The sequence below is a fragment of the Sylvia atricapilla genome, chromosome 5 (genome assembly GCF_009819655.1).
Source record: "Sylvia atricapilla isolate bSylAtr1 chromosome 5, bSylAtr1.pri, whole genome shotgun sequence".
In the NCBI taxonomy this organism is placed as follows: domain Eukaryota; kingdom Metazoa; phylum Chordata; class Aves; order Passeriformes; family Sylviidae; genus Sylvia; species Sylvia atricapilla.
Window position 1 is genome coordinate 34,585,780 of NC_089144.1, and position 12,296 is coordinate 34,598,075.

The window sequence follows — 12,296 nt, forward strand, 5'->3', positions numbered from 1 at the left end:
TTAGGACAAGCATTACTAAAAACACATTTTGTAGCAAAATCATGGGAGGATATTCGGAAGAAACTTGAAAAATTGGAAGATTGGCAAGATAGAGGTTTGGATGAGCTATTAAGAGAAGCACAGAGGGTATATGTTAGGAGGGAAGAAGAGGGTCATAAGAGACAAGTTAGAATGATGGTGGCTGCAGTCAGGGAAAGTAGAGAATCGGATAGGCAGGGTAAGGGGGAGAGAACCCGGAGACCACCCCCAAAGCAAGGGGGACCGGTAGAGAAGAAAGAAGAAAAGACTTGCTTCTATTGTGGTAAACGGGGACACTTTAAAAGAGACTGCAGAGTCAGGATACAGGATGAAAAAATGTTTAAAGAAGATTAGGGGAGTCAGGGGCTCTACATATTGGGGACCCCGAAACATCCAGAGCCCTTGATAAAATTAAAACTAGGTCCCCAAGCTAAGGAGGTAGAGTTTCTGGTGGATTCGGGGGCTGAAAGGTCCACCTTACAGAGTCTGCCTCCCGGGTGTAATTCATCACGGGAAACAGCCCTCGTTGTGGGAGCGAGTGGGATTCCGTTCAAAGCCGGGGTGGCTAAAGACATTTTAATAGAAGCAGAATCCAAACTGGGGGTGGGGGATTTTTTGATAGTACCCGAAGCTGAATTTAATCTATTGGGACGAGACTTGATAATTGAATTGGGAATAAATTTGGAAGTTAAGGGAAAAGAACTGAAAATAAGACTCTGTCCTCTTAGAGTAGAAGATGAACAAGAAATAAATCCTGAAGTTTGGTATACACCTGAAAGTGCAGGACAATTAAAGATACCTCCCTTTATGGTCAAAATTAAAAACCCTGAGATCCCGATAAAATTAAAACAGTACCCTATATCCTTGGAAGGTAGGAGAGGATTAAAGCCTGAAGTAGAAAGATTAATAAACAGGGGATTGCTAGAACCCTGCATGTCCCCATTTAACACTCCCATCTTACCAGTAAAAAAACCGGATGGGACATACAGACTAGTCCATGATTTAAGGGAAATCAATAAGCGAACGGTTTCCCGGTTCCCGGTGGTAGCGAATCCATATACCCTACTGAGCAAACTGGGACCTGATAATTTATGGTATAGTGTGATTGACCTAAAAGATGCCTTTTGGGCCTGCCCCCTGGACGAATCATGTAGAGATTACTTTGCCTTTGAATGGGAGGATCCTGATACCAATAGAAAACAACAATTAAGGTGGCGAGTTCTTCCCCAGGGCTTCACGGAGTCACCCAATCTATTTGGGCAGGCCCTGGAGCAACTCCTGCAAGAATATCAACCCCACCCTGAAATAACATTAATCCAATATGTGGATGATTTATTGATTGCAGGAAAAGAAGAAGAAAAAGTCAGAAAAGAAAGCATTAAATTGTTAAATTTTTTGGGATTGAAAGGACTTAAAGTATCAAAAACGAAATTACAGTTTGTAGAAGAAGAAGTGAGATATTTGGGCCATTATATCAGTAAGGGGGAAAAAAAGATAGATCCGGAAAGAATAAAAGGAATATTATCCTTACCAACTCCGGGGAATAAGAAGCAGATCAGACAATTGCTGGGGTTAGTAGGGTACTGTAGGCAATGGATTGAGAACTATAGTAGCAAGGTAAAGTTCCTGTACCAGAAACTTAGCACAGACGGGTTATTAAAATGGAGTGAGGAAGATAAGGGAAAACTACAGAGGCTACGGGAGGATCTCGTTAACGCTCCGGTCCTAAGCCTACCAGACTTAAAAAGACCCTTTTATCTGTTTGTCAACATAGATAATGGTACAGCTTATGGGGTCCTAACCCAAGATTGGGCAGGGAAAAAGAAGCCGGTGGGATACTTGTCAAAGTTATTAGATCCTGTGAGCCGGGGATGGCCCACTTGCTTACAGGCAATAGTAGGATGTGCCCTCCTGGTAGGGGAAGCTAAAAAAATCACTTTCAATAGCAATCTTAAAGTACTATCTCCCCACAATGTTAGGAATGTACTCCAACAAAAGGCTGAGAAATGGATATCGGATACTCGGCTCTTAAAGTATGAAAGTATCTTACTAGAAGCCCCCAATCTGACTTTAGAAACTACCAGCTTGCAAAATCCTGCACAATTTTTGTATGGGGAACCAGATGACACAAAATTAGTACATAATTGTCTCCAGACTATAGAAGAACAAACAAAAATTAGGCCTGACTTAGAGGAAGAAGAATTAGAAGAGGGAGAAAGGATTTTTGTAGATGGGTCCTCCAGAGTAGTGGAAGGCAAAAGGAAGTCGGGATATGCTGTGATAGACGGGAAAACCCTTAAAGTGTTAGAATCAGGACCCCTGAGTGGCACCTGGTCAGCCCAAGCCTGCGAACTATATGCTGTATTGCAGGCCCTAAACAGATTACAAGGGAAGGAAGGAACAATATACACAGACTCCAAATATAGCTATGGAATAATACATACTTTTGGAAAAATCTGGGAAGAAAGAGGGCTAGTAAACTCACAGGGGAAAGATTTGGTGCATCAAGAATTAATAAAGAAGGTGTTAGTAGCTCTACGTAAGCCAAAAAGGGTAGCAGTGGTACATCTCAGAGGACATCAAAGGGGAGTGGATTTTAAAACCAGAGGGAATAACGCTGCTGATCAAGAGGCCAAACAGGCAGCATTTAAAGAGTTAATTGTAACTCAGAAAGAACAAGAGGAGCCCAGACAGGATTCCTCGGCCCTATTATTTACGACACAAGAAGAACAGAAATTGACCCGGATGGGTATTTCAAAGAACGCAGAAGGGAAGTGGCACTTAGCAGATGGGCGAGAGGTGTTATCTAAATCAATAGCTACTCGAGTGCTAACCAGGTTACATAAACAAACACACTGGGGAAGCCAGGCTTTGATAGACCATTTTGCCACCAAATACATGTGTATCGGACTGCACGACTTAGCTAAGCACATTACCCAGGGATGCCCCACCTGCTTGAGAGTTAACAGATCAGTACAAAGAAAATTGCCATTGGGGGGGAGACCTTTAGCTACCAGACCATTTTCTAAAATTCAAATAGACTTTACTGAATTCCCTAAAGTAGGAAGATATAAATATGTACTAGTTATAGTAGACCACCTAACCCATTATGTTGAAGCTTTCCCTACCACTAGAGCAACTGCGCAAACGGTGTCTAAAATTTTGTTGGAACAAATAATACCTAGGTACGGGGTAACTGAGGTTATAGATTCTGATCAGGGACCACACTTTACCTCCAAGATAGTCAAAAACCTTGCTGAGGCTTTGGGAATAAGGTGGGATGAACACACCCCTTGGCATCCTCAAAGTTCTGGAAGAGTAGAAAGAATGAATGGGGAATTGAAGAAGCAATTAGCCAAGTTAACGATAGAAACCAAGCTCTCTTGGATAAAGTGTATTCCCCTTGCCTTATTAAATCTTAGGGCCCAACCTCGAGCTGATATAGGAATATCTCCTTTTGAGATGTTATATGGAATGCCCTATGATGCTGGAATACCACAGGATCACCCTGGAATTACAGACAAAATCATTCAAACATATATTAATGAATTGATGAGATACAGACAAGAATTATGGAAAAAAGGACAATTAATCCAGCGTCCCCCTCTTGATATTACCTTACACCAGGTAAAGCCCGGAGATTGGATCCTTATAAAAACGTGGAAAGAAACCACTCTGCAACCTCGGTGGGATGGCCCGTACTTGGTATTATTGACCACCAATACAGCGGTGCGAACTGCAGAGAGAGGGTGGACTCATGCCAGCCGCATAAAAGGGCCTATACCCAAGGACGAGTGGGAGGTCAAGAGCCCAGCCGGAGACTTGAAACTTAAACTGGCTCGTAAAGGGGGGGGGAACCCCACTTGAGAAAGACACCGATTGAATCTGACTGATTCTGGTCCTCTTGACTTCTACATCTTTTAAATACAGACATTGGGGAAACATACAAAGGATACATATATATTGTTTAACCTTATGGAATAAAAGAGAAGTGGTTAATGGATAGGGAACATAAGCATAGAACCTTTAGAATAAAATATTTACCTGGGGCTAGAAGGGATGATAAGGGGAATGTATATGCACAAGATGTGCAAATAAAGTGTACGGATTTATATTGTAGGGGAACCTGTTATCCATTTGTATGCTATCAATGCTTAGTGTGTAAAGACAGGTGGTGGACCCATTGTAATAACGGGTACCCACCAAAAGGAGTTTGTTATTCCTGTTGGTCTCTCCAACGAGAAATAACTAATTGGACATTGGCCCAGAGGGTGGCCACTGGAAACTTAATATTAGGATCTAATGAATGGTGGAATATTTTTGCAGAAGGGGTTAATCCGGACCTTTACTGTTATCATTCAAACGAACCAGTGCCTTTCGTGGCGCACATTATAGCAGGACTGTGCCGCAAAAGGGCAAAGAGCATCAATTGTAACGTTCCAGAGGTCAAAGACCATAATTGGAACACTTACATTCAAAAGACAACCCGAAGGGGGCAAAACTCCCCTCCTGAAGAATACTCTTGCTGCCGAGAAGATGGTACACCCCGTGGCTCGAAGCAACCGAGTCGACGGGCGAGGCAGAGGAGACAAAGACTGTGGAGGAGGTCGCCCCGATATCAGTGGAATCAAGAGGTTATGGTCCAGGAAATGCCCCAAGAGTGGGAATGACCCTCCTATCCAAAATCGTACCTGTTATTACAAAGGAGAGACCACTAGTTTAAGGCTGACAATTAAGATGACTATCATGTTAAGTTTATTTGATGGAGCAGACAAGAGCTAAAGCGATTTAATGAACAAAACAAAATAGCCTGAAAGAAAAAGGGGGGATTGTGATAAAGTGTGTTTGTTCACTAAATCTGGGTGAAGGGATATAGATGCTTTGCTCACTAGAAGGGTGAAGGGATATAGATGCTTTGCTCACTAGAAGGGTGAAGGGAAATAGATGTTTTATTCACTAGAAGGGTAATAGGATATAGATGTAATAAAGTACATTTGTTCACTAGAAGGGTGATGGGATATAGATGTAATAAAGTACATTTGTTCACTAGAAGGAGTGAAGGGAGATAAGTAAGGTATGTCCGTTCACTAAATCAAGGATGAAGGGAGATAGATAAAGAATGTCTGCTCACTAAATCAAGAGATAGATAAATTGTATAACTTTACTGACCCCTTCCTGTTGAGATAAACATTTTCAGGGACACGCTAATTGCGATGATTAACTGCATCTGAGGAAAGGCTAATCAAGACCCTAGCAACACAGGATGGACATGCGCAGAGTACATCGAGGACAGTCACGTCGACAAGGAACAGAACTGTATAAGAGGACACCAGAGACCCCGGATCGGCGCGGCGGGTTTGTGGGACGAAGAGCCCACCTGTCGCCCAGCGCTGAAACTGCTTTTGCTTTGCTTGCTGTAATTAATAAAATTTCAATTGGAAACCATAATTGGCTTTTGGTCATAAATTGGTAACAAGAAGGCTCCGGGGAGGCTCGAAGCGGACTTCCAGTACCTCAGGGCGCCTGTAAGAGCTGGAGAGGGACTTTTTGCAAAGGCATGCAGTGACGGGCCGAGGGGGAATGGCTTTAAACCTGAAATAGGACAGATTTAAAACTGATATTGGGAAGAAATTCCTCCCTGTGACGGTGCTGAGGCACTGGAACAGGCTGCCAGAGCAGCCGCGGATGCCCCGTCACCGGGACTGTTCCACGGCCAGGCCGGAGCACCCTGTGGCAGCGGAAGGTGTCCCCGGGCCAGGCGCGGGGCCGGGAGCCCTTTGGGGCGCCCCCGGCACGGCGGGCCCGTCCCGCCCCGGCGGCAGCGGCCGGCCCCGCCCCGGAAGCCGCGGGGGATGGCGGGCGCGGGGCGGCGGCGGCGGCGGGAGCGGCGGCGGGGCCGGGCGGGGCGGGCGCGGGCGGCGGCGGCGGCGGGCGGCGCCCCCGGGCAATATGTTCAAGAGAATGGCAGAGTTCGGGCCTGACTCCGGCGGCAGGGTGAAGGTGCGGCCTCGGCGGCCGCCGGGCGGGCTCGGGCCGCGGGGGGCGGCGCGGCGGCGCCCCGCTGAACGCGCCGTGTCCGCTTGTGTTCCTTTTCTCTAAGGGCGTCACCATCGTGAAGCCGATCGTGTACGGGAACGTCGCGCGGTATTTTGGGAAGAAGAGGGAGGAGGATGGCCACACTCACCAGTGGACGGTGTACGTGAAGCCGTACCGGAACGAGGTACTGCGGAGCCGCCTCCCCGAAAGGCTGGTGGGGCTTTGGAACGGGCGGGCTGGGAAAGCGGGGAATTGCCGTCCCTGGAACTGTGCAAAACGCCTGTGGATGTGGCACTTGGGGTCATGGCTGAGCGATGGCCTCGGGGTCGGGCTTGCCCTCCGGGATGTTAGAGGCTTTTCCAGCCGAGCGGCACCGGGACGTGGGGGTTTGAAAAGCCCCATTCGAGGAAAGGGCAAGAGGATCTTTGGCTGTAAGCAGAGAAAACACGTAGGCTGGTGGGTTTCCAGGAGGGAGAACCACGGGAAAGGCGTGCTTCCATTTATGTTTTTGGAGTGATCTTTCCAGTTTAGGGGAAGACTAGAGAACATTTGTGGGGGCGAAATACTAACAGACCTGTGTACCAGAACTAATTTTTGGATTCACTGTTTTGCATTCCTTCTGTGCTTAAAGTCAGAAGAAATATTGTTTAAAATCAGAAGAAATGTAGGCATGTAGCATCGATGACTGAATATACACACATAGGTGTGCTGAATAATCAGAAATAACAACGTTTCTGTTTTAGGACATGTCTGCGTATGTGAAAAAAATTCAATTCAAGTTGCATGAAAGCTACGGTAATCCTTTAAGAGGTGGGTTTTGCATTTCAGCACTTGCTCATAGAACTGGGCTTTTGTTCCGGCTTTGTCATGGGATTAACACTTCTATGTTGCCTGTTGCAGTTGTTACCAAACCACCATATGAAATCACGGAAACAGGCTGGGGTGAATTTGAAATAATCATTAAGATATTTTTCATTGATCCAAATGAAAGACCTGTAAGTACATTGAAATTTTAACAAAGCTTAAATAATTTATTATGGTGGCCTACAGCTCTAGGAAGTTACTGGTCAAAATGAGTCTCACTGGCCATGGAAGTAATAAAAGTCTGTTCTTGTAGAAAATTATTTAAAGGATTGGGTATATTTTCCTCTTTCTGTGCTTCACTCCTGATATTCATGAGTGCTTTTCTGGTGCTTGGCTTCTCTGACGTTTACTAATATGGGACCACATATTAGTTGAGCACATGCTGAGGATTTCTCTTCTACATAGCTTCCAAGTTCTAGGATATCTGAGTATTTTAATTTTTTTTTTCTGTCAGATCAAAATCAGTCAAAAAGTAGCAGGGCTGCTATGCTAGCCTGAGTCTCTGACTAAGAAGACCAGGTTGAAACAACTCTGTAGTTGCATAAAGTACTAGAATTAATATCTTTCTTCCATTCCTGTGTTTTAGACATATCCTGTAGGTTTGTTTGTGCAGGTTTAGGTAGGAAACTTGATTGCTCTATTTTGGGGAAAAGGATCTTTATTTCTGGAAGGATTGAGTTCCTTCTGTCACATGAACAATCCTTTTTTTAATCCATTTTTTTTACTAAAGAGAGCAGAACTGAATTTTATGGTTTTCTTGAATACGTGGCAGTTGGTAACAGTGGGCGTTCCTGTGGGGCTCAGTAGCATCCTGGCTTGTATTAGTTCCATTCACAGCTCAACCAAGCTGTCCAAGCTGGTTGGGTGTTTTTTCTTTGCTGCTGTTCTTGGAGAGCTGTTTTGGGGCCAGTCACGTTCTTCCTTTCCAGAAAGTAGCAGGGGGACTCACGTGCTGCTGTGTTGCACTGCTGCTCCTGGGCCTGTTTGTGGAAGGGGAGAAGCGTGGGCTGTGTGTGCCCTTCCCAGGCCAGGTGCTCAGCCACTCCTCGGGGCTGCACAGGGGCTTCCAGTCCTCTCCCCACCCTGCCATTTGCAGTGCAGGGGTGGAAGAGTAACCCCATTAACAGAGGTTCCAGTGAAAAGCGATTCACAGCCTCCCTGGTGCTTCATTTTCTCAAGAATAAGGGCTAAGGTCACAGAAAGCGCTTTCTAAAACTGAATAATTGAGAAAGTCAGTTTGGATTAAATCACCCATTTGGAAATGTTTCAGAGAAGGTGGTATTAGTATTTTTTATGTACCAGTCCTAAACCACTTTCCCAGACATTTTTAGTCTCAAGAGGCCTTTGGATAATTGGCACGTTTTAACAGTTAATGTTAAATTTACATTAATTCTACTGAAGCTATATGACATTTGTATTTGCATTCCTAAAGTATTTTTAAATCCTATACAGTTATTTTGTAGGAACAAATACTACTTGTTGATATCTAAAACAAGATTTCTAGTTCACTACAATTTTCAAGCTAATAAAATTCTGTCTTTGCATAGGTAACTTTATATCACTTGCTGAAGCTTTTTCAGTCGGATACCAATGCCATCCTGGGGAAGAAAACTGTAGTTTCTGAATTCTATGATGAAATGGTATGAACATTCTTAATGTAATCCTCACTTTCTTTTGAAGAGTATTATTGATACCATGTATTTTTCTCCTTCATTAGATATTTCAAGATCCTACTGCAATGATGCAGCAGCTGTTAACAACGTCTCGTCAGCTAACACTAGGTGCTTATAAACATGAAACAGAGTGTAAGTTGAAAATTAAAGTATTTTAATTTTAGAAATAACTATAGTTGGATTTGCCTTTTTTTTCCTGGGCTGTAACAGTACAATGGATTTGGATCCTGCAAAAAGCGATAATTTTGCATGAAATTTAACCTCAGTTTTTGCAAAGGTTACTTTGCATGGGCTCTCAGGTCAGTGTGGGCTACATACTTACCTGAAAACTTCTAGATTTTCTTATCCTTATGGCTGCTAAAAAAAAAAAAGAATTTGGAATTACTTGGTATGAAGAGTCATGGCATGAACTACACCTAGTCTGACATCTTTGAAATTAATGAAAACAGAATAAATCAAGGCCAGCCTGTGGTACAGTTCTGTTCAACACTGCAAGCAAAGGTCACACTTGAAAGCCTGAAGTACATAACAGTTAGTGATGTTTAAGTCAAAGCAGCAACCCTTTGTGGATAAAGAGTTGTGTCTGAAAGCTCTTTTTCCCTTTTACTTCAACTGTAGGTAATTTCATAACATACTTCTTCAGTACAGTGTAATGGTTTTTGTGTCCTTTTATCCAATTTGTCTCCAAATATTAGCAAAAATTTTAAGAGAACTAAGGAAATTAAATTAAAAATCCATTTGTTCATAAGTTGTTATGCATTTAGGGATCATTTCTGTTCTAATCTTCTATATTTCAACTCTTATTTGCTTTCTGAGAGTAGAAGATACAGTATTTATTGAACCAAAATCCTGCCCAATTAATTACAAACTTTAATCCATTGTAGTCCACCTCACCTGACTTTATGTTCACTCGACAACAAATGTCAGGTATTCTTTGGACAGCAAACACCTAGAGCTAGGAGTGGTGATTGATTATGAGTTTGAAGCTGTTCAAAGTTAAGGTTGCTATTTGGCTTATGTCTGCGTGGATGTGTGAGCTACTTGTATTTCCTGCCTCAGTTCAGCCAGTCTTGAGGTGGATTTTTGTTGTTGTATGTTACAGGTTTTGTTTAGAAAATGTTTAATAATATGATTCATAAAAACATCCAAATTTAAACTTTTTTCATTTAATTTTTTTGCTATTTCTCCAGAGAGTAAGTAGAAACTTTCAGTGTGGTTTCTTTCTATAAATATATCCTTAAAATGCGCTAATGAAGCAGATAATATTTGCTATTGCCCACAGTTATGTAATGTATGGGATATGAGTGGTCTCTGCAGCCTTCATAGACTTGTTGGCTGTACTATGTCCTAAGACTTGTGCATGAAAAAATAATAAAAATTAGGATACTTGATGTCAGATATTCATAAAAGCAGAGCAGCATAACTAAAGCTTTCAGATAGGTAGAATTAAAGTCCAGTGAGACAGAATGTGGTTACAGTACATGGAGAAGGAACCACAGAACAGTGGAGGCTTGAAGGGACCTCTGGAAGCATCTTGTCCACCTCCCTAGTGGGGCCACCTTCAGCTGGTTCCCCAGGACTGTGTCCAGATGGCTTTTAAATGTGTCCAAGGATGGGGACTCTACAACCCCTCTGGGCAACCTGTGCCTCCCCTTGGTCACTTTCACAGGAAAAGTTTCCTGAAGTTCTCAGGGAACATCCCGTGTTTCAGTTTGTGCCTCTGGCCTCATGTGCTGTCACTGGGCACCATGTATTCATAGTTCTCTTTAATTTCCCATCTATTTGTTGCCACCATGCCGGGTTCCATTTTCCTCACTGAATCTTAAAAAACCCACAAAACTGTAGAAAATTGTTTCATGAATTGTATAACTATCTGCAAAACTGATGGGCTGAATGAGGCTGCAAAACAAGTTGTTTCTTTTTTTAATCCAGGTTCTTATGTGGATGCCATTTTGATTACAAACATCGAATCTCTAAGGCTAACAGTAACAGATTTTTATTTTCAGGACACTCGCTATCCAAATTACTATTTCAATTTAAAAAAAAAGGCAAATTTCATGGTACTTAAAATACGTATTTTTCTTTATCACTGTGACAGTTGCAGATCTTGAAGTGAAAACCAGGGAGAAACTCGAAGCTGCCAAAAAGAAGACTAGTTTTGAAATTGCTGAGCTTAAAGAAAGACTAAAAGCAAGTCGTGAAACCATCAACTGTTTAAAAAATGAAATCAGAAAACTTGAAGAAGATGATCAGTCTAAAGATATGTGACAAGTGCTCACTTGAGTGTGTGCTGAAAATGGAAAGACTTCAGTCATGGAATTTTATAAGCTCTCTTCAGTTCTGGAACTGAGACTATGAGAATTTCACTGGCAAGTGATTGAAGTTTGTGGCAATCAACTCCATAAATGGAAGAAAAAAGAAAGAATGTATCCTTGTTTTATAGTTAAAATCTGTGGGTACACAACGATTTATTTCAAGTGGAAGTGGTCCTGAAGATCAGACTTTTTCTTTGAAAACTGCATTTGAGTCGTGTATGAAAACTTTGTATTAAGTCTTGTATTAGTTCAATGTGACTTTATGAAATGCTGGTGTTTACTTTTTTTACTTTTTTTTTTCTACTGTTTGTTTAGGGATGCATCTTTAAAGCTAAAAATAAAATACACAGTTTTTTATTTTAATGGTTTCTGTCTCTGTCCAGCTGTGGGCTTCAAGAACAACTAGTAAGTAGCATGCTGTGATTTAAGGCAGATGTTGAAATACAAAGGTATGCAAGTTGATTAGTTACAGTGATTTTTGGCATGTCTTTATTATCAGCACAATGAAAACACTTTAGGATTTTAAATAGCTTGTATTTCTGCAGGTAAGAGTTTCTAGCCCCAAAGCTGCTTTAACACATATAAATGCATCAATGCTACAAACTGTGCTCAGAAGCTACAAATTATTCCAGTACTGTTTTGTAGGATTTTGTTTCATATTCGTACTGTACTGCAGTCACTTCATCAGATGTTATCTCTGCCACTTCTTCCTCCTCTCACTCTTCCCCTGTTCCAGCCTGGTGTCCCTCCCAAAGGAGACAGTCTTCCATGAATTCCTCCAATGGGACAGCTTCTCATGGGCTACATTTCTTCAGGAAGCGTGAAGTCCCAAGTCCTGCCAGCAAACCTGCACCAGTGTGGGCTCCTTTCCATGGGGCCACAGGAGCCCATCCAGTGCAGGCTTCCCACAGGATCACAGTCTCCTTTGGGCATCTCTTTGGTGTGAGGTCCTCCACATGCTGCAGGTGGATCTCTGCTCTAGCACCTGGAGCATCTTCTCCTTCCTCACCAACGATGGTGTCTGCAGGGCTGTTCCTCACGTATTCTCCCACCACTCCTGTTCCCCCTGCCCAAGCAGGTTTTTTTCCCCTCTTTTTAAATCAGCAACCTGTTTGGCTTAGCCTTGGTATGTGGCAGATCCATCCTGGAGCCATGTGGCATTGGCTCTGTTTTACACAGGGGAAGCTTCTGGCAGCTTCCCACAAAAGCCACTCCTATAGCCCCCTCAATACCAAAGCCTTGCCATGTAATTCTTAAGTCACTAGCAATGTTCCCCCCAAAAATCAGTGCATGATTTTAACAATCCTTTGAGAATGAAGCACTCATTCCTTCATATTTGAAACAACTGCTAATTGATGGGCTTTTATGTGGCTTGGTAAACTGAAATGAA

General features: G+C 42.8%; 1 protein-coding gene across 2 annotated transcripts; it reads left to right on the plus strand.

Annotated features, from left to right (window-relative positions):
• The first annotated feature begins 5,923 nt into the window (after positions 1–5,923).
• On the plus strand, positions 5,924–11,269 carry YEATS4 (YEATS domain containing 4). 2 transcript variants are annotated; one of them, XM_066319146.1, is made up of 7 exons: positions 5,924–6,018; positions 6,119–6,238; positions 6,798–6,864; positions 6,955–7,049; positions 8,466–8,558; positions 8,636–8,723; positions 10,690–11,269. In XM_066319146.1, the coding sequence occupies exons 1-7, from the start codon at positions 5,968–5,970 to the stop codon at positions 10,857–10,859; spliced, it is 684 nt and encodes a 227-aa protein (XP_066175243.1). In that variant the 5' UTR covers positions 5,924–5,967; the 3' UTR covers positions 10,860–11,269. The 2 variants fall into 2 exon arrangements, with proteins under 2 accessions (XP_066175243.1, XP_066175244.1); XM_066319147.1 differs by having other exon boundaries at positions 8,466–8,531.
• Positions 11,270–12,296: the final 1,027 nt, after the last annotated feature.